Below are 22,509 nucleotides of genomic sequence, written 5' to 3'. Positions count from 1 at the left end.
AGGTTGAGATGGTTTGGTCATGTGTTGAGGAAGGATGAAAGTGACTGGTTGAGAAGAGTGATGGAAATGAATGTAGAAGGAAGTAGAGGACGGGGAAGACCGAGAAAGACTTGGCTAAAGATGGTGGAAGAAGAAATGCTGGCAAGGGGGTTAACAAGGGGAGATGCAGAAAATAGGGCAAAATGGAGAAGATCGTCATGGGGCCCGCAAGGCTAACCCCTACTCTAGCAGGGAAAATGGCCTTGAAATGCCTGTTGTTGTTGACAGCAGGAACCCCTTAGAAAGACACAGGAGCACACAAGGTTAAATATAGTAATACTTCTCGAAGCAATAGAAAAATAGCACCATGGCAGCAGCAATAATAACAACAACAACAACAACAACAACAACAACAATGAAATGTAAATGTTTACAAACAGAATTGAATAGTTTGAGTGTGCCATGTGTTTGTTGGTGTTGAAAAGACAGTAATGTATGAAAACATTTCAGGTTCAGAAAACACAGAAGTCATTACAAACATTTGAAAACCTGAAATATCTCTTTCCCCATCATGACATAAAGTACTGAGATTTACCTGTTGGTGAAGGAGGCTGAGCAGCTGTGTACCGAAGACCTTCTTTATTTGAACTGTTGTTTTTCCTTCTCATTGGCCTCGTCTGGGTGTGGTGTTGTCTCAATTCCAATGTCCTCGTTTGATGTACAGAACGTTGTTGGCGATCCTGTTCAACATTGGTGTCGTTGCATTCTGAAAGTTCATCCTGAATATTTCGATATTTCGTAGTTGCACGTCTATTTCTCTTTAGCCGTTGTTGACGTTCTTCGGCAGTCTCTCTCTGTCGAGCAATTCGTTGTCTCTCTTTGTTTTTCTGTAACCTTTCCATACGCTTTTCTTGAGATTCTGTTTGACGAGCAATTCGTTGCCTCTCTTTGTTTTTCTTTAATCTTTCCATGCGGTTTTCTTCAGGTTCTGTTTGACGAGAAATTTGTTGAATTAACCTTCTTTGTTCCAGTCTGTGTACTTTTTCTCCTGGCAACACCTCTTCATGGCCTCTTGATGAAGTGGGTGACAGGCTTCCGACATCATCCTGTGCAAGATTATCTTGGACAAGACTTTGTTCCTCGAGGTCGTGAGCACTTGAGTCTGCTTCTTGAATGGATGCTTTCTTCCTCTTGGATCCATTTGGGTACCTACCAATCCGAGCTCTCTTTGGTGGCATTTTCCTGGAGAATTGACAATGGGAAAGAAGGTAAACTTCAATAAAATATTATGTGTGATTTGTCACTTCAATCACCAATTTTTTTTCAAAATAAAACACTCATCGAGTAATGTGAAACAGAATTTCGTGCCCACAACCATCATTTAAAATAATAGGCAGCCCCTACCTCCCTTCTCTCCTCCCCTCCCCTCCCCCCCCCCAGCCCCAGCCCCCATACCCCAAAAATAAGACCAAAGGTCGAACAGCAGCATAGCCGTAGTACTCCACTCACTGCAACGTACAGCTGTCCAAGTGTAAAAACACATGACAAGTTCGACACATGACAATGTGAAATGATAATGTGAAATGACATGAAACACATGACAATGGAATACTGCTCTCCCTCTGGGCTGGTGCTCCTGCCTCACACCTAGCTCGGCTTCACTGTTGAAACCAAAGCTTTCAGAATCATTGGAATCTCCCACGATGAAGCTAACTCCGAGGGCTTTCCACTCACTCACCGCAGGCAGGTTGGTGGTCTTTCTGTCTTCTACCGACTCCTCTCTGGCCTTGCTCCCCCAGCTCTGTCCCCCAAATATTCCTTCAGGTCGCACAAGAGCTGCCTGCAACCCTCTTATGGTTAAACTGCCAAAATAAAGACTCTCTGCTCACCATCACTTTCATTCCTCTTTTCTTCCACCTCTGGAACAAACTCCCTCACTCTCTTCAATCCCACTCCTCCCTCCAGGTCTTTAAAACAGCGGCTGTTCGGCTGTTCACCACCATATCTTATCTCCCCCCCCCCATCCAAAACCTTGATCTCTTCTACCCCCGTTAATTCACCCCAGATCCACTTTTTTGAAATACCGACTTCTTTCCTGGAAGTCCTAGCAGTGTCCATGTGTTTTCTACCTCTCCCATCCCCCCCCTCCCCATCCCCCTTCCCATGCCTCCTCCCCCCAAGCCCGCTCCCTCCCACAGACCTCCCGATATCCCTGTTCTCTACTGTTGTACTTGTGTGCTTCCCTCTCTCTCCCCATCCTGTCTCCCACTCCCTTTATCATATGTTTTATGTGTCAGTTTCTTTTTTTGGGATTAATGTTAGCTCTCACACGAGCCTCAATCTTGTACACAAGAAAAAAACAAAAAAAAGAAGCTATTCGACAACATGTTCGGAATGTACGGCATATAAATGAAAATGTCAGTCAGTGGAGTCAGCCGTCGTACCCTTTAATGACGTCACAGACTTAATGACGTAGCGTGATGGACGGACACAAAACTGCTGCTACTTTAATATATAGAAGATGATATATTTTAACCTTCAGTAACTTTGCAGTCACTACGAAGGTATTCGTGTCACGATTAGATTTACCATAATATTAACGTTACATTATCATTATTTCGAAAATGATATTACTATAAAAAACCGAGGCTAATTCCTTACTTCCGCGGTTATTTAGTACCGTACACCGCTTATCATTGATTCATGAACCATACACCGCTTCAATCTAGAAACGTTGCAATAACGACAAAGGGATTGCAGTGTTACGATTATATTTACTATATTATTAGTATTAACGCTATTATTATTATTACGAAAACAAAACTACTGTATAAAGAAACCTGGCCTAATTTGTCCGAAGCGGCCCAAAGGTGAGGCATGAAGGCATGAAGCCTAAGGCCTATAAGTACTGTGTCGTTGGAAGACCCGTAACATCTATGCTTTCGATATTTGATGGTCATTTTAACAATCGGTTTGTTTGTGTTTCACACTGAATGAAAACCGTAAAGGTGGAGCATGGCGATTGTGATATTTGACAGGTTCGACGATATGTTCGGCCTGAACGAAAATGGAATAAAAATGGCGGAATGTGGAGTCAGCCGTTGTACGCCATAATGACATCAGACGTAACCACATCACTCTGTCATGTGACCAGATCCTCAGCTCTGATTGGTATACGTTTGAGGGGACATACATACATACATACATACATACATACATACATATGGACGGACAGACGGACGGACAAACACTGTTCTAGACGGCTTTGCCTTATGGGCTACGACATAAAAATTGACATGGGAACATACTTTAAAATTGACATATTTGCCATTAATTAAAGGTGTCACTGTTGGAATTCTTCTCACTAAGTAGATGCAGCTTGGCTTCGATGACCATGGTGATATGGCAGCTCGGTTCCCTGTGGGGACATCACAGGAATTAGGAGGGAAAATTAAAATTAGAGGATTAAAAGCAATGGGACAAGCACGATGGCCGAGAAGTATGCACACTCATTCTAAGCCGTCTAGCCTGATGCGATTCTCAATGCAGCTGTATATTATCATCTCGGTGTTTCATAGGCACGGTGATTCATCAATGTGTGCGCCGTCCTTCAGATGGACGTTAAACTGGGCATCACATCATCACATCCCCTCTCTCCCTCTTTCCCTTGCTCCAACTCCCCTCCTCGCACCACCCTTTCATCCCGTGTACAGTTTCGCGAATTGTGGTGAGGCTTTCACACTCCCCTACTCCCCTTTCCGTTCTCTGTCTCCCCCACCCCTCTCTGTCTCAAGTACTGTTAAACTGTAGTACATGGGCTTATGTATATTTGTGGACTGTTTTGCTAGATTCTTGGCATCAAGGCTTAAATCACTCTAAATAGCATATAAAATAAAATAAATTGCTGTTGCCAAATTTTCACGACATCTTCATGGCGGCCATCTTGGATTTCAAGATGGCCACCATTTCGGACCTATTTTGCCTTATATCTCACTTATTAATCAAGGTATCAGCACAAGAATAGTGTCCTTACCCACATTTTCGGGGTCAAGGAAGACAATGGTAATAATCAAATTTCAGCTGGATGGCCAACATCTTTATAATTTCAAGATGGCCACCATTTTTTAATCTAGTTTTGCCCAAACTCCAGGTCAAAGCCATACTTTAAAAGGTTTTCATGTATATCAGGTTTAAATATAAATGTCCTGGTATTGAATCTATTTACTTTTACTCACAGGTACTTACATTTTTAGATAATGGTTAGGATTGGATTGGGAAGGGGTGGATAGGAGGTGGGGGGACAGGGGAGTTCTTCTGCCAAATCCACACCCAAATTTTATCTAAAGAATCAAGCTACCGTACATCTAGTTTTAGTCAAATATTATTCCTGAAACCGTGTTGGATGACTTTTTAACAATCTTTATTCTTTTCAGATGTGCAGCAGACGACCTTGAGAAGTTGCATTCTTGGATAACTGTGGAGGAAGAACGACTGCCGGCATCATGACCACGCCAGAGGAACCTGCTGCTAAAAAGAAGCCCATTGACTTCAGTCTTTGTTTGCTATGCCAAGGGAAGAAATACATAAAAAGGAAAGTGCTTGAGCCTTTAAGCACACCACAGGCAGATACATATGAGACATTTTTGCGAAATCTCACCAAACGAGATACATACAGGAATCCGACATATGTGGCCATAAATCAAAGACTGCAAGGCTTATCCGCTGGTGATCTGATGTCAAGAAAAGCATTATGGCATCGGAGCTGTTACGGTATGCTGACACATATACAGCATATTGAACGTGATAAAGGACGATATGAACAAGCCACAAGTCAAATGGACACTCGTGTTCTGACCGGAGGTAAGAAACGAGGAAGACAATCAACAACTCCTATTCCAGAGGAAGCCTCCTGTTCAGCACCAGCAGAAAGGCAGACACGGTCGACAGTACCATCATTCTGCCGGAATATGTGCTTTTTCTGTCAGACTGTGAAACAGGACAAAAAGACCGGGACAGAAGAGATACGCTGTGAGTGTAGAAGCAAAGATATTGGTAGGTCAGTTAAACAGATTGTGGAAAACAGTGACAACAGTGTCTGGAAACTCAACCTTGCGGACTTTCTCGTTGAGGGAGATTTTCTTGCAAGGGACATAACCTACCATAAGAGCTGTTTGACCTCCAACTGGAGTCGCTACGTGCAAATGCCACAGCGCAAAAATTGTGCAGGTGACCAAAGTGGTGATGGGGACTTAGGACAGAGAGAGAGATTTGTATCAGCTGAAATTGAGTTCTTCGCTGAATTACAGGATTGCATCGATGATGGACAGTTTGTCTCAACACCTGAGGCTGATGAGGTCTACAGTAACATGATGCGGGACTATGGTATTCAGAATCACAGCATCACCAGGGGCAGGCTGTTACAGAAGATCCGTGAGAACATTTGTTGTGATATTACCGATGGTCAAGGCCAAAAACCTTCTGTCATTCATGGCAAAAAGGCAAGAAGGACAGCAATAGATGCTGCAATAAAGGAGAAAAATATCAAAGAAGACATGTTGCAGATATTCAAATGTGCAAAGTGTGTACGACAATCCATTCTTCACTCTAGAGATGTTGAAAAGGCATGGACATTTCAGGGATCTTTACTGAACTACAATGATTCGGATATTCCATGTGAGTTGTTCACTCTCATCCGATGGATAATTCAGGGAGCACAAGCTGCTACAACTGCATCACGAGCCGATGAACTACGGAAAACATGCATGATAATATCGCAGACTGTGGTTCGAGAATGCAAGTCACCTCGACAGGTTTCACTCGTGCCAAAAACGCCAGAGTCGTCATTTTGGCAAATGAATGACAGTCCATATGCTATTGGAATGTCGCTCTATATGTACCATAACTTTCGGAGTCAGAAAGCTGTAACATTGTTGCACAAATGTGCAGTTGGCATTTCATATGATCGAGTGTCAAAGGTGTGCAATGCCATTGCAGGAGCCATCCAGGAACGGATTTTGACATTTGGTGTACAGAAACTCAAGTGACCATGCTGAAGAACTTGCAGAACACCCTGAGAATGTGCAAGAAAGACCCAGGACATGCTTAATTGTTGATGGAATGGCGCTATTGCAAGAATTAATGAGTGTCAAGAAATTTCAGAACTGCAAGGAGCTAGGCACAGCGTATTGTTATGAATTTAGTAGAGTAACATCTAGAGCTAGGTAGATCTGAATAGGTAGGTTTTCGGCTGTCGTGACAGGGACTCTACATGTAATAAGTTATTGATGTTTAGGCGTTTGTCGGGGTAAGATGTATGATTGTGGATCTACCTGGAGGTCCGAGTGTTAAATAGTGAGGGATTAAAGGTAACGCCCCTGTGAGTCTCACCTGGTAGTCAAACCTTTGTCCATTATGGCACTGCAAACCACATAAACCTTAGTTAGGTCCTTAGCGCAACATTAAATAATTCCCTTTCCCTGACATTGACTTCGTAATAAATGGACAGGAAACCAGGCCAAAAACACCGCCACAATACACCGCCACCGTTTACACCTCCAAGGCCTACAAACCTCGCCTGACACGTGTTGTAGCACAGGGACCGCGGGGGTCGGTGAGCGAGAGTGGAGCATGCCGCAGAGGGCGTGGCCGGGGCGAGCCGGCGAGTTGGGAGGCTGTGATTGGCTGAGGAGTGCGCCAATGTGACGTCATCGGCCACCAATATATGCGACGGTCGGACGCCATTTCAATTTTCAGGACACACACGGACACACACGTCGATGAGCGATCAAGTCGGCAGTTGGTGGGGAGTTGAGGCAGTCGGCAGTTGGCACACCGAGCACACCGAGGACACCGAACACACGGCAGCACACGGAGTTCGGGCAGTTCGTTGAACAGTTGGCACTGAACAAGGCACTGAACAGTTGGCACTTGGCTGCCAGCACTCCCGCAGAGAGTCGAGTCGAGTGGAGTTAAAAGGAGTCCTTCCTGTCCCTGGTCAAGTGGAGTTCGTCTGCTCTGTGCAGCCCTGCGTTGGACCTTTGGAGCAAGGGAGCTCGTGGTGTGGGTGTGCCGTTGAACCGACGAGGCCTGGTGGCGCTTGGAGGCGCGGGGCCGTGTTACACTGAAGACGAAAGGAGCCAGATAAGCCCGATCTCCGCGTTTACACTTTACATGACGAGACGTGCTATTTTCGTATTAATCTCCCTCGTATCGTGTTTGGTATCTGTTGTGTGTGGGATCCCAATTTAGGCTTATTAGAGTTATTAGTACTACCGGCGCGGGCTTTTTCACTGTCTTTACTTTTCATTAATAAATCCTTGTATTATTTTCTGTATATATCTGAACGCAGTTTTCCTGGGTGTTTCATTTTAATAGATAAGGTTGCGGAGCCTTCGCTGTGTCCCGCCATTCCGCGCGTTTGTGTTGAGTTTGAATCCGCCATTGAGTTTTCGCCTCGGGAGTTAAAGTCTCGCAAATCGGCCATCCGTAACTGTGGTGTTAATCACGGTTGCGTAACAAGTGGTGTCAGGAGTGTAGGATTTGAACCCGTCGGACAATTTTTTTTGTCCGCGGCGAGACATCGACACGGTCGGACAAATTTTTTTGTCCGCGGGGAGACATCGACACGGTCGGGCGTACATTGCGCCCGACGTTCGAACGCAAAATTTTTATAGTCGAGGCGGAGAAATTTAATAATCAATCGGGCAAACGGAGCGCGATATCGCGTCTTCGTCAAATTTAAATTGTTTCAGGAATTATTAAAATAAATACGCGCGCGGGAAACAATCTTCCGGAAAGCGGATGTCGGAAATTGATGAGATGGAAGTACGCAGCGAGGCCTCCGTCAGCGTTGGGAGTGAGCCGGAAATAGGGGAATTTGATGCAGAGGTGAGCCTTGGAACCTCCCTCGTCCCGAGCACCAACTTATGCCCCTCCCCTACCGGGGAGTCGGGAACAAGTGGGACGGCCCCGATAGATCTCCACACCATAGTAAATTTAATAAATGCTCAGAGGGCCGAGGGTGAGCGAAACCTTGCAGAAATTCGGGGAGACATGAACGCACAGAGTGAGCGAGCCAGTCGGGAATTGAATGAACAAATGAAGTCACAGGGGAAGGAATGGAGGGAAGGAATGAAGGGAATGAGTGATCGATTGGAGGGACACATTGAAGGAATGGGAAATAAAATTGATGGGTTAAAAGGGGAACTGAATGCCCAGAGTGATAAAATTGAAGGATTAAAGGAGGGATTGAAAGAACAAATCGAAGGGATGGACAGCAAAATCGATGGATTGGAGGGAAAAATGGAGGTGATGAATGAACAAATGAATGAACAAGGGAATGAAATAAAGGAAAGGAATGAACAATTGGAAGGAAAAATTGGGGAAATGGCACAGCAGCTGGGGGAACGAATTGATGGCATAGAAGGGAGAGTGCAAAACCAAATTACGGACAGACTGGGGAAATTTGAGGGTAAAGTAGAAACTCAAATGGGGGAGATGGAAAAAGCCATAGGGGTGGAAATTGAATTGAAACGGGAAGAATTAATGTCAAAAATAGAGGAGGGCGTGACGCAGGCTGTCCAAATGGGGGAAAAGTTGGAGGGTCAGATTGGTGCCACAAATGCTCGAATTGATAAAGCAAATGGGGACCTGGAAGGCTATCGGGGCCGGGTGGATGCCAGAATGCTACAGCAGAGTGAGGAATGGGGACTGCTCAACCGACAGGGGGGCAAATTGGCCGAGGAGGTGAGGGGGTTGGAAACCCGCATAAAAGAGCAGGAGCAAGGGTTAATTGAGAAAGGCCTGTGGGGGCCACTAATGGATAATGAAAGGGTGAGTGATTTTATGCAGGAGCGACTGGAGATCTGGGACAATACCATCAAGAAGGAGGTTGGTCGGGTTCAAGAGAGCCTGAAGGAAGAGGTGAGTAAGTCGGTTAAACATCTTCAGGACCAGATTAAGGTGACCCAGGAGACCCTCACCACGAGCCACATTTGGACACCAGAGGCTCCGAAACGGAATACCCAGTTGGGGGGGTGTTTCGGCCCCGGACTGGATTTGGACAGAGAGGAATCGGGGAATAGAGTCTCTGGAAAAACAATCCCCCTCGTACATTTTGACGGATCAGGGAGCCTCGAGGCTTTCCTGACACAATTTGAGTGCGTGTCTCAGCTCAATGGTTGGGGAGAGCGGGAGCGCATGGGGAATCTGGTGGCGACACTGCGGGGGTCAGCCGCCGACGTGTTAAACGTAGTCCCAGAGGGAATATTGACCAGCAAGGCCATTTGTGAGGCCTTGAATAACAGGTACGGGACAGGCGCAAGGTGCGACCTGGTCAGGGCACAGCTGCTGCATCGCAGGCAAAAGCCTAATGAGACGTTGCAGGAGCTGGCCCAGGATATATACCAATCTGTGAGGATAGCATACAGGGACCTACCAGCACAGGCGTGGGACAAGCTGGCGATAGAAAAATTTATGGCGGCTCTCCCTGATCCTGAGGTCCGGACGTTGGTGGAGTTACAGGACCCACCCACGGTGCACCGGGCAGCGGAATGCGCGGCGAGACTGACCTTTTTGAGAAGGTCGAACCGCGCATCGGAGAGGCCACCTGTGACGGTACGGCAGGCCGAGGTGCGGGATCAGGAAAAGCCAGAGGATGACATCGGGCGAATGTTAAGGGGAATCAGCCGCCAGCTGACAAATTTGATGGGGGGACAATTTGCAGGGAGCGAGTCACGACAGGGTGGTCCAGGTTGGCCATCGGGACGGCCTGATTTTTATCGGGCTGGGCCGGGAGAAAGGGGGGCTCCGCCTGGCTACCAGAGGGGTCCGTTCTTGGGGACTTGTTTTAGATGTGGGAGAAGAGGGCACAGTCAGAGGAATTGTCGGCAACCATATGGGCCCCCACCTCCTGAGAGGCTTCGCAGTCCAGAAAGGAGGGGGCCCCCAGTAGGTCCACAGGCGCCAGACAGAGGACCACCACCTCGGCCTGGGCCAATAGCAATAGAGTGTGCAGGAAACTAGAACGAGCCGAGCATATGGGCCATGCTCGGCTGGCATGTGTATGGCAAAGCATCTTTCTTTGGTGAGGTTAGTAAAATGTGACAAATGGTTGGCATGGGTAATCTGTGGGTTAGATGGAAATTTAAGGGTGGATTTTGAAATGCCATGGTGGACACTGTACAGTGACGCCATTATTGATCCAGGTGTGTAGACCAAAGTGTTGGAGGCTGTGATGAAATTAATAGGGTAGTAAGACACAGCTTTCAACTGGTTGCGGGGGCAACTGTGCTGATATTTGGGACGCGGGATCCTGGGGATGCAGTTGTGTAGCCTGAGGGTCAACGTGGTGCTGTGCATGTCCGAGGTGTGTGGACCATGTCTTCTGGGTGAGTCTCCTGGTGGAGCATGGCTGTTGACTGGACCTTGGTGTGGTCAAGTGTGGGTGAGCACTGGGGGGCTGCAGTTCTGTAGTCGGACTGGGGGATGATGGGGAGGTGCAGGGGACGTGGCTGTAGGGATGCCACGCACTGCGACCGTGCCCCCCAGGGCCGAGGTTGTGTGTGCGGTAGTGTGTGTTGTGGCAGCCAGTGCTCACCACATTGGCCAGCTGGGGCTGCTGCAGCTGTGTTCCTCGCAGGGGGGCCGAAGGATGGATGGTGGGTCGCACCCTTATGGACACTCATGGGCCATGTTGGCGTTTTGACTGCTCACCTTGTCCCGGTGACCCTTGCACGGTAGAGGTGCAGAGCTGACGTGGCTGTAGGTAGTTGTGTAGCGATGATCACCGTTGGATGCGGATCCACATACCTGCCAGTGTAGTGGGGACAAAAGAGAAATTTGGAAGTATTTGGTAGGCCCAATGTGAAATTTTGGGATTGTGAAGGGTGGATGACGCTCTTGGACCCGACCAACCTGCAACTACCTGCACATGAGGTGAGTGTTTTGAGGAGTACTGTCCCAGGCTTCAGGACTTGCTTTGGAAATTGGGGACATGTAAATTGGAGTTGGGAGGCGGGTGAGAGTGATGACATGGCCGGTGAGGGGATGGAATGGGAGCCACAGTGTCTTGTGGGTGGCGTATGTTTTTGTATTGTGGTTAGGTGTTTTGATGTGGTCGTGAGAGTGGAACCTGGAGAGTGAGTGATGATTATTGGAGATAATGAGGGGCGATACTTGTGCTTTTGGAAATGTGCTTTTGGGAAGATGTGATGGTTTAAATGTGAACTGGGGGGATTTCACATGTGGCAGGCCATGGCAAGCCTTGTAACACCTTTTACACCAAGAATTGTACTGGATTGTGCTGAGTTGTGTGGAGAATTGAATGGCAGCGGGGGAGGAAGTGTGTTTTGGGGTCTTGTGGGTGGGGAAGGTGTGTGTGTCCGCAGGTACAGAGCAAGCTCTGAGGAGCGATGCCTGCGGGCCCCCCTCTGCGGCAATTACCCCTGGCAGCCGGTGGTAACTGGAAATTGGAGCTCGTCGGTGGAGGGTCTGGTTGGGCGCCGCGGGGTGAGGAAGTCCCCCGGTGACCCGTGTTGCTGCGCAAAAGCAGGAGGCAAAGGAGCCTGGTGTGTGTGGAGACCCTCACCGGCGAGGTAACGGCAGAAAGGGGCTGTTGGGCTGTCACGGGGCCAAGAGGTAAAGGGGTGGGGGGGGGGCAATGAACTTGTAAGTCGGTTGACTTGTTTTTGGGACTGCGGGCACCACAGCCTGATGCGCCCCCACCATCGTTTTGTGCGGTACCTCCCCGCTGCCTAGTTGAGGAATGCACACACACGTGAATGACATCAAGGCCATGGTCCTGCAGGGGATGTATTGAGAAGAACCTTATTGATTTTTGAAATGCCTTGATGACCTATGGAATGAGAATGAGTGGTTAAGGGGTCTGTGTAGCATGAATGTGGGCGAAATCCACCGAGCCGTGTCACTCACCTGTAACATCTGGACAGGGCCCGTGGAAATTTAGGGGGATGCATTGGGGATGGCCCCGCAGGTAAGGTTGTGTCTTGTGGCATCCACCGGGGGACGCGGTCTGTAGACCGGGGTATGTACAAAGGTTAGAGTTTTGAGTTTGGAAAGATGGTTAAGTTTTGTGGTTAAGTTAGTGTTGTGTGTTGGTTGTTTCCTCCCTCCACAGGAACAACGAAGAAAATGTACATACTTGCATGATGGTTAAGGGGTTCAGCATGTTAAGGAAGTGTAGGTAGGTAGTCCGACTCACTTCCCACAGCCCTTCCTGATTTAATTCATAGGTTAATTAAGTGTGTGACAGTAAGTGTTAAGGCTGGAATGGTAGCGCCTGCGGTGAACCTTGCAGGAGCTACGGTTCCAGGGGGGGGGGGCTGTGTTATGAATTTAGTAGAGTAACATCTAGAGCTAGGTAGATCTGAATAGGTAGGTATTCGGCTGTCGTGACAGGGACTCTACATGTAATAAGTTATTGATGTTTAGGCGTTTGTCGGGGTAAGATGTATGATTGTGGATCTACCTGGAGGTCCGAGTGTTAAATAGTGAGGGATTAAAGGTAACGCCCCTGTGAGTCTCACCTGGTAGTCAAACCTTTGTCCATTATGGCACTGCAAACCACATAAACCTTAGTTAGGTCCTTAGCGCAACATTAAATAATTCCCTTTCCCTGACATTGACTTCGTAATAAATGGACAGGAAACCAGGCCAAAAACACCGCCACAATACACCGCCACCGTTTACACCTCCAAGGCCTACAAACCTCGCCTGACACGTGTTGTAGCACAGGGACCGCGGGGGTCGGTGAGCGAGAGTGGAGCATGCCGCAGAGGGCGTGGCCGGGGCGAGCCGGCGAGTTGGGAGGCTGTGATTGGCTGAGGAGTGCGCCAATGTGACGTCATCGGCCACCAATATATGCGACGGTCGGACGCCATTTCAGGACACACAAGGACACACACGTCGATGAGCGATCAAGTCGGCAGTTGGTGGGGAGTTGAGGCAGTCGGCAGTTGGCACACCGAGCACACCGAGGACACCGAACACACGGCAGCACACGGAGTTCGGGCAGTTCGTTGAACAGTTGGCACTGAACAAGGCACTGAATAGTTGGCACTTGGCTGCCAGCACTCCCGCAGAGAGTCGAGTCGAGTGGAGTTAAAAGGAGTCCTTCCTGTCCCTGGTCAAGTGGAGTTCGTCTGCTCTGTGCAGCCCTGCGTTGGACCTTTGGAGCAAGGGAGCTCGTGGTGTGGGTGTGCCGTTGAACCGACGAGGCCTGGTGGCGCTTGGAGGCGCGGGGCCGTGTTACACTGAAGACGAAAGGAGCCAGATAAGCCCGATCTCCGCGTTTACACTTTACATGACGAGACGTGTTATTTTCGTATTAATCTCCCTCGTATCGTGTTTGGTATCTGTTGTGTGTGGGATCCCAATTTAGGCTTATTAGAGTTATTAGTACTACCGGCGCGGGCTTTTTCACTGTCTTTACTTTTCATTAATAAATCCTTGTATTATTTTCTGTATATATCTGAACGCAGTTTTCCTGGGTGTTTCATTTTAATAGATAAGGTTGCGGAGCCTTCGCTGTGTCCCGCCATTCCGCGCGTTTGTGTTGAGTTTGAATCCGCCATTGAGTTTTCGCCTCGGGAGTTAAAGTCTCGCAAATCGGCCATCCGTAACTGTGGTGTTAATCACGGTTGCGTAACAGTATGTACAGCTAGCCGAATGCAGAGGACGTGCTTATGAGCAGCTTCGGGTTGTGTTTGACAATTACACATTTGATGCATCATTGAAGGAAGGAACAAGGGAACGTCGTAGAGGCAAGACCAAGGCAGTGAAAAACTATATTGTTGATGAGCAAACCAAAATCAAGGACACCAAGTCATTCCTTGCTAGTAATGTCACAAAGGATTCACTGACACTCTTCCTGGCAAATAGATTGATCAACAGTAGATCCTCCATGCAGATTGTAACGGTGACAAGGAGAAGTGTCCAGAGCAATTTTGAATGTGAAATTGCTAAAGAGGTCAGTAGCCAGGAGGAAGCTGACACACTCATGATTTTGCATGCAGTGCAACTTGTGAAAACAGGTTTCATTGTGAGTATCTATTCCCCAGACACAGATGTGTTGTTACTTGCTCTACGTCGAAGTGATGACCTAGGAAGTGATGCTGCAGTTATCATGGGCACTGGAAAAAACCGTCGGAAAATCTTACTAAGGCCAATCTATGAACAGCTTGGTGCTCAGAGGGCAAAAGCACTTGTTAATTGGCATGCTCTCACCAGCTGTGACACCACTGGCCACATTCAGGGCAAGAGTAAAACAACTTGCTTCAAGGCATTCACTGAAAGTAGTCAAACAGTAGTGTAAGCAATTGCTCAGCTTGGAGAGGGTGATAAACCATCTGATGCTGTCCTAGAAGGATGTGAAGAGTATTTCTGTCGCCTCTTCTGTCCGAAAGGTGTCACAATAAGAAGTGCTGCTGAACTACGATGGCACCTATTCCGCCAGCTGAAGGCTGATCAGGGAGTCGAGAAACTAACACCAACTGCTGGTGCCTGGAAAGAGCATGTCCAGCATGCTCATTTGCAAGCACACACGTGGGCACAAGATCTAACTCTAAATCCAACTGTGATCGACCCAAACACCTTGGGATGGGAAACTGTTGGAGGCGAATTGAGACCAGTCCTGACGCAGGTTGCAATTGCTCCAGCCTCAATTCTCCAACTTGTTCGCTGTGGCTGTGGACGAGCTGCAAAGAGTCCTAGCAAATTGTGTTCACGCAGGTGTTCATGCAAAGCTAGGAATGTAGTCTGTACCGAATTGTGTAACTGTGATGCTGATTTGGAGAAATGCTGCAACACTGATGCCCAGCCTATTGGGAATGACATTGTGTTTGATCAGTAGAGAGCCCGTCGTTTGGATTTTTGATAGGAGTTGTTTGATGAAACAAACTGATTAACAAACTGTAGCATTGTTTCAGAAAAGGCTTAAGTCTATGATGGTTGCTAGCCACCACAACTAGTCTTCATCAATTGTCTCAGACTAAGACACTAGGCTATGTTTGCTCATACTTTGATTAAAAATGGCGGCCATCTTGAAATTATAAAGATGTTGGCCATCCAGGTGAAATTTGATTATCACCATTGTCTTCCTTGACCCCGAAAATGTGGGTAAGGACACTATTCTTGTGCTGATACCTTGATTAATAAGTGAGATATAAGGCAAAATAGGTCCGAAATGGTGGCCATCTTGAAATCCAAGATGGCCGCCATGAAGATGTCGTGAAAATTTGGCAACAGCAATTTTTTTATTTTATATGCTATTTAGAGTGATTTAAGCCTAGTTGCCAAGAATCTAGCAAAACGGTCCACAAACTTTGGTTTCCCAACATAAGCCCATGTACTACTGGGTGTTTGGGTAAATTTAAACACTCCTTTTGAAGATAATTTAGGGGATGCTCGTCACAAAAAAACAAAAAACAAAATAAGCCTTACCAAAATGACGGCATGCCATCTTCGTCAGCAGTCTGTCATTTCACTGGGTTGAACTGCCATTTTGTTCGGCCTGCTCAAAAATGGCTTGCCTTGGAGCCACGATGACCTCTCACAGACTAATTAAAGTATATAATCAAAATCTGGCTTCAGATTTGAGGATCAGATCCCATTGACTAAATAAGTGTCGAAGTGTGGAGTGAAATCTGAGAATTTTAATAAAGTAGTGATTCTTATAACTAAGTGTATTCATTTTAGTAAGGCTGTCATCCTGCATTCTTCACTGTCATCTTAATTCTCATCTCTGGAGGATAGGCCCATAGGGTGTCACTCTACTGGGACATTCGATACTTGTGATTAATAATTGAAATCTTAAAATTAAAAAAAATTGAAAGAAAATCTCCTTTTGGTGGCGTTGAAGGCTTTTTTATTTTAAACAATTCATATAAAGGGCAAGGTACACGAAAGGGCAAGGTACACGAAAGGGCAAGGTACATGCTGGCCCGTCCAGGGTAGCGCGCGTGCGGCCCCGGACATCGAAGGGCATTAAACGTTCATTAAACATTCATTAAACATTAAACGTTCATTAAAGGATTACGAAACGAAAAACATAACGAAATTACGTTCACACCGTCACGTCAAACACTACCGTGAACACATACATCGTCACAACATCGTCACAATGAGAACATCGTCACAATGAACGTTATGCGAATGCGAATGTTATGTGGGAGTCCAAACCTGAGAATGCTAGAGGCCAAAGCTGAAATTGGGAAAACGAAATAGCCTATTTTACTCCCAGGGGTTCCAGGAATACCCACCCAAAATATATTTGCGATCGGTTCAGCAGTTTTTACGGTACCTCTGAACAGACAGACGGACATTTGGTGAATTATAGTAAGACTAGCAGAAGTACCCGGCATTGCCGGGCGGGGGGGGGGGGGGGTGGGGTACGGGGAGGGGGGGGGGGGGGGGAGCGAGCCCCTTGGCAAAGCGAGCGATTTTTTTTTTCATAGCGTCATAGCGTTTCATAGCGTCATAGTGATTTTTTTTTTCATAGCGTCATAGCGTTCATAGCGTCATATCGTTCATAGCGTCATAGCGATTTTTTTTTTCATAGCGTCATAGAGATTTTTTTTTTCATAGCGTCATAGCGGTCATAGCGTCATATCGTTCATAGCGTTTCATAGCGATTAATTTTTTCATAGCGTCATAGCGATTTTTTTTTTTCATAGCGTCATAGCGGTCATAGCGTCATATCGTTCATAGCGTCATAGCGATTTTTTTTTTCATAGCGTCATAGCGTTCATAGCGTCATATCGTTCATAGCGTCATCACGTGATCGCTCTGAGCGAATCAGCGCCCACCTGCTCTGATTCCGTGCGCTGAAATGCGCTGAGGTAAATATGAATAAAAAATATGGATCGTCAAATATTTTGAGTTCGGCCATGTTCGTCCCACGCTCAATGGCCATGTCTATGTCAAATATCAAGCACGTAAGCCTCTCCGTTTAGGAGTCTATCGGTAACAACACACACACACACACACACACACACACACACACACACACACACACACACACACACACACACACACACACACACACACACACACACACACACACACACACACACACACACACACACACAGTGTTTTATATATATTATAGATGGTGACGAGGATAAACATCTATACCATGTTTCGGCCATATCGATGAATTCGTCCCTCGTGGGGCAGATTTCGACACAACACGTGGCAACAACGAAATGCAGGTTGGTCGGAATCAAAAGCGGGTTTTATTTTAATCAGTTATTTTCCAAAACATGGATAAAAACGCTTTATTCACAGTCATTGACAAGGAGGAGGTTGGAGGAGGGATGGGAAGGATGAGGTGGGGTAGGATGAGGTGGGGTAGGGTGGGAGGGGAGGGGAGGGGCACGGGACGGGTAGGGAGGGAGTCAGCATGGAGAAGGGTGAAGTGGGAGGAGGGAGGGGAAGGGGTGGAAGCATGAAGGGAGGGGGAAAGGTGAGACGAAGCAGCGGAAACGGTGGGATGAGGGAGGGGAAGGATGGGATGGGAGTGCAGAGGGAGGGGAGGTGTGGGAGTCCAGAGGGAGGGGTGTGGGAGTCCAGAGGGAGGGGGTGTGGGAATCCAGAGGGAGGGGGTGTGGGAATCCAGAGGGAGGGGGTGTGGGAATCCAGAGGGAGGGGGTGTGGGAATCCAGAGGGAGGGGGTGTGGGAATCCAGAGGGAGGGGGTGTGGGAATCCAGAGGGAGGGGGTGTGCGAGTCCAGAGGGAGGAGTGTGGGAATCCAGAGGGAGGAGTGTGGGAGTCCAGAGGGAGGAGTGTGGGAGTCCAGAGGGAGGAGTGTGGGAGTCCAGAGGGAGGAGTGTGGGAGTCCAGAGGGAGGAGTGTGGGAGTCCAGAGGGAGGAGTGTGGGAGTGTAGAGGGAGGAGTGTGGGAGTGCAGAGGGAGGAGTGTGGGAGTCCAGAGGGAAGGGGTGTGAGAGTCCAGAGGGAGGAGTGTGGGAGTCCAGAGGGAAGGGGTGTGAGAGTCCAGAGGGAGGAGTGTGGGAGTCCAGAGGGAGGAGTGTGGGAGTCCAGAGGGCGGGGGTGTGGGAGTCCAGAGGGAGGAGTGTGGGAGTCCAGAGGGAGGGGTTGTGGGAGTCCAGGGGAGGGGTTGTGGGAGTCCAGGGGAGGGGTTGTGGGAGTCCAGGGGAGGGGTTGTGGGAGTCCAGGGGAGGGGTGTGGGAGTCCAGGGGAGGGGTGTGGGAGTCCAGGGGAGGGGTGTGGGAGTCCAGGGGAGGGGTGTGGGAGTCCAGAGGGAGGGGGTGGGGGCGTCCAAAGGGAGGGGTGTGGGAGTCCAAGGGGGGGGTGTGGGAGTCCAAAGGGAGGGGATGTGGGAGTCCAGAGGACGTGGGTGTGGGAGTCCAGGGGGAGGGGTGTGGGAATCCAGGGGAGGGGTTGTGGGAGTCCAGAGGGAGGAGGTGAGGGTGTCCAGAGGGAGGAGGTGAGGGAGTCCAGAGGGAGGGGGTGAGGGAGTCCAGAGGGAGGGGGTGAGGGAGTCCAGAGGGAGGGGGTGTGGGAGTCCAGAGGGAGGAGGTGTGGGAGTCCAGGGGGAGGAGGTGTGGGAGTCCAGGGGGAGGAGGTGTGGGAGTCCAGAGGGAGGAGTTGTGGGAGTCCAGAGGGAGAGGGTGTGGGAGTCCAGAGGGAGGGGGTGTGGGAGTCCAGAGGGAGGGGGGGTGGGAGTCCAGAGGGAGGGGAGGTGGGAGTCCAGAGGGAGGGGGGGTGGGAGTCCAGAGGGAGGGGGGGGTGGGAGTCCAGAGGGAGGGGGTGTGGGAGTCCAGAGGGAGGGTGTGTGGGAGTCCAGAGGGAGAGTGTGTGTGAGAGTCCAGAGGGAGGGTGTGTGGGAATCCAGAGGGAGTGGGTGTGGGAGTCCAGAGGGAGGATGTGTGGGAGTCCAGAGGGAGGGGGTGTGGGAATCCAGAGGGAGGGAGTGTGGGAGTCCAGAGAGAGGAGTGTGGGAGTCCAGAGGGAGGAGTGTGGGAATCCAGAGGGAGGAGTGTGGGAGTCCAGAGGGAGGAGTGTGGGAGTCCAGAGGGAGGAGTGTGGGAGTCCAGAGGGAGGAGTGTGGGAGTCCAGAGGGAGGAGTGTGGGAGTCCAGAGGGAGGAGTGTGGGAGTCCAAGGGAGGAGTGTGGGAGTCCAGGGGAGGGGTCCGAGGGAGGGGTGTGTGAGTCCAGAGGGAGGGGTGTGTGAGTCCAGAGGGAGGAGTGTGGGAGTCCAGGGGAGGGCATGTGGGAGTCCAGAGGGAAGGGGTGTGAGAGTCCAGAGGGAGGGGGTGTGAGAGTCCAGAGGGAGCGGGTGTGGGAGTCCAGAGGGAGGGGGTGTGGGAGTCCAGAGGGAGAGGGTGTGGGAGTCCAGAGGGAGGGGTGTGGGAGTCCAGAGGGAGGGGGTTTGGGAGTCCAGAGGGAGGGGGTGTGGGAGTCCAGAGGGAGGGGGTGTGGGAGTCCAGAGGGAAGGGGTGTGAGAGTCCAGAGGGAAGGGGTGTGGGAGTACAGAGGGAGGGGTGTGTGAGTCCAGAGGGAGGAGTGTGGGAGTCCAGGGGAGGGCATGTGGGAGTCCAGAGGGAAGGGGTGTGAGAGTCCAGAGGGAGGGGGTGTGAGAGTCCAGAGGGAGCGGGTGTGGGAGTCCAGAGGGAAGGGGTGTGAGAGTCCAGAGGGAGGGGGTGTGAGAGTCCAGAGGGAGCGGGTGTGGGAGTCCAGAGGGAGGGGGTGTGGGAGTCCAGAGGGAGAGGGTGTGGGAGTCCAGAGGGAGGGGTGTGGGAGTCCAGAGGGAGGGGGTGGGGGCGTCCAAAGGGAGGGGTGTGGGAGTCCAAGGGGGGGGGGGTGTGGGAGTCCAAAGGGAGGGGATGTGGGAGTCCAGAGGACGTGGGTGTGGGAGTCCAGGGGGAGGGGTGTGGGAATCCAGGGGAGGGGTTGTGGGAGTCCAGAGGGAGGAGGTGAGGGAGTCCAGAGGGAGGGGGTGAGGGAGTCCAGAGGGAGGGGGTGAGGGAGTCCAGAGGGAGGGGGTGAGGGAGTCCAGAGGGAGGGGGTGTGGGAGTCCAGAGGGAGGAGGTGTGGGAGTCCAGGGGGAGGAGGTGTGGGAGTCCAGAGGGAGGAGTTGTGGGAGTCCAGAGGGAGAGGGTGTGGGAGTCCAGAGGGAGGGGGTGTGGGAGTCCAGAGGGAGGGGGGTGGGAGTCCAGAGGGAGGGGGGGTGGGAGTCCAGAGGGAGGGGGGGTGGGAGTCCAGAGGGAGGGGGTGTGGGAGTCCAGAGGGAGGGTGTGTGGGAGTCCAGAGGGAGGGTGTGTGTGAGAGTCCAGAGGGAGGGTGTGTGGGAATCCAGAGGGAGTGGGTGTGGGAGTCCAGAGGGAGGATGTGTGGGAGTCCAGAGGGAGGGGGTGTGGGAATCCAGAGGGAGGGAGTGTGGGAGTCCAGAGAGAGGAGTGTGGGAGTCCAGAGGGAGGAGTGTGGGAATCCAGAGGGAGGAGTGTGGGAGTCCAGAGGGAGGAGTGTAGGAGTCCAGAGGGAGGAGTGTGGGAGTCCAGAGGGAGGAGTGTGGGAGTCCAGAGGGAGGAGTGTGGGAGTCCAGAGGGAGGAGTGTGGGAGTCCAGAGGGAGGAGTGTGGGAGTCCAAGGGAGGAGTGTGGGAGTCCAGGGGAGGGGTCCGAGGGAGGGGTGTGTGAGTCCAGAGGGAGGGGTGTGTGAGTCCAGAGGGAGGAGTGTGGGAGTCCAGGGGAGGGCATGTGGGAGTCCAGAGGGAAGGGGTGTGAGAGTCCAGAGGGAGGGGGTGTGAGAGTCCAGAGGGAGCGGGTGTGGGAGTCCAGAGGGAGGGGGTGTGGGAGTCCAGAGGGAGAGGGTGTGGGAGTCCAGAGGGAGGGGTGTGGGAGTCCAGAGGGAGGGGGTTTGGGAGTCCAGAGGGAGGGGGTGTGGGAGTCCAGAGGGAGGGGGTGTGGGAGTCCAGAGGGAAGGGGTGTGAGAGTCCAGAGGGAAGGGGTGTGGGAGTACAGAGGGAAGGGTTGTGAGAGTCCAGAGGGAAGGGTTGTGAGAGTCCAGAGGGAAGGGTTGTGAGAGTCCAGAGGGAAGCGGTGTGAGAGTCCAGAGGGAGGGGGTGTGAGAGTCCAGAGGGAGGGGGTATGCGAGTCCAGGGGGAGGGGGTGTGGGAGTCCAGAGGGAGGGTGTGTGGGAGTCCAGAGGGAGGGGTGTGGGAGTCCAGAGGGAGGGGTGTGGGAGTCCAGAGGGAGGAGGATGTGGGAGTCCAGAGGGAGGAGGATGTGAATCCAAAAGGAGGGGAAGGTGTGGGAGTCCGGAGGGAGGAGAAGGTGTGGGAGTCCGGAGGGAGATGGAGTGGGAGTTCGGAAGGAGGTGGAGTGGGAGGAGGGAAGGGAAGGAGGAGGGAGGAGAAAGGGTGATGGTGCGGCGGGAGGGGGTACGGTAAGGAGAGGGAGGAGTACGGTCGGAGGAGGGAGGGGTACTGTAGGAGGAGGGAGGGGTACTGTAGGAGGAGGGAGGGGTACTGTAGGAGGAGGGAGGGGTACTGTAGAAGGAGGGAGGGGTACTGTAGAAGGAGGGAGGAGAAGGAGGTGGGGAGAAGAAGGAGGTGGGGAGAAGAAGGAGGTGGGGAGAAGAAGGAGGTGGGGAGGAGGAGGTGGGGAGGAGAAGGTGGTGGGGAGGGGGAGGTGGGGAGAAGGGGTGATGGTGCGGAGGGAGGGGTTACGGTATGAGAAGGAAGGGGTACGGCAGGAGGAGGGATGGGTACGGCAGGAGGAGGGAGGAGAGGGGTTGGGATGAGGCACCCGACGTTGCCCGGCAACGTCGGGTACCTTTGCTATTAAATTATATAAATATAAGTCCTTGATGAATGCGCAGAACAAGTTGAAAATTTTAAGTTGTACTCAACCCTGCCGAGCAGACCTGGATAACCACAGGACCTGTTATCCCGTACTTGAAGTGATGCATTGTGACGTCGTAACATATCACCGAGTAACTTGTATGGAAGATTAACGAGCACGACTCTGGATATAGATTTCTGCCTTCATCCAATGGCGCTGCACAAAGGTTTTGTATCGCACTCGTTCTTATTTGAAGGATAAATAATTAACATGAAGTGTACAGATTATGGATTGTACCGGATATCAACATTAAAACACACCGAGGGGAACAATAAGGATTCTGCAGTAGAATCGCGGTGGGTGCGAGTGAAGAATCTCGGGATCCATCGGGCGATGAAAATGAAACAGAATGTGGAGCAAGAGGTACCTGGAACAGCTGAGGTGGTGCGATCTGGTTGCTGAAGAGGAGAGCGTTGGTTGGTCTGCTTTTGTCACGGAAATGTGGAACGTCGGGACCGGAGAGGCAGAACACCGCTAGACCTTCGGTAACCTGTCGTGGCGTAAATGCTGCTCCGTGGAGAGAGTGAAGCTCAATCCGCCGAGCGTCTCCAGCAACGAGCGCGGTGAGGAACCAGGAAATGAATCGGTGTTCGGGGACAACGTCACGTGTCCAAGATGGCCGCGCCCATCGCGCACGTGGACTCGTT

At 50.7% G+C, this 22,509-nt stretch overlaps 1 protein-coding gene across 3 annotated transcripts in view; it reads right to left on the bottom strand.

Moving 5' to 3' along the window:
* Positions 1-22,506, bottom strand: part of LOC137418452 (uncharacterized) — a 63,233-nt gene extending 40,727 nt beyond the window's left edge. The window contains exons 1-3 of one of the 3 annotated variants that reach the window (XM_078770068.1): positions 22,230-22,506; positions 3,288-3,397; positions 575-1,221 (exon numbers count right to left, since the gene is read on the bottom strand). In XM_078770068.1, coding sequence (XP_078626194.1) covers positions 575-1,221; positions 3,288-3,310 — 670 coding nt within the window. In that variant the 5' untranslated portion in view covers positions 3,311-3,397; positions 22,230-22,506. The remainder of the gene's footprint in view (positions 1-574; positions 1,222-3,287; positions 3,398-22,229) is intronic. The other 2 variants (XM_078770069.1, XM_078770070.1) reach the window with 2 other exon arrangements.
* Positions 22,507-22,509: the final 3 nt, after the last annotated feature.

The sequence above is a fragment of the Myxine glutinosa genome, chromosome 1, assembly GCF_964187855.1.
Source record: "Myxine glutinosa chromosome 1, kmMyxGlut1.1, whole genome shotgun sequence".
In the NCBI taxonomy this organism is placed as follows: domain Eukaryota; kingdom Metazoa; phylum Chordata; class Myxini; order Myxiniformes; family Myxinidae; genus Myxine; species Myxine glutinosa.
The sequence above is the reverse complement of the archived record's forward strand: the minus strand, read 5'-3'. Positions and strand labels throughout refer to the sequence as shown.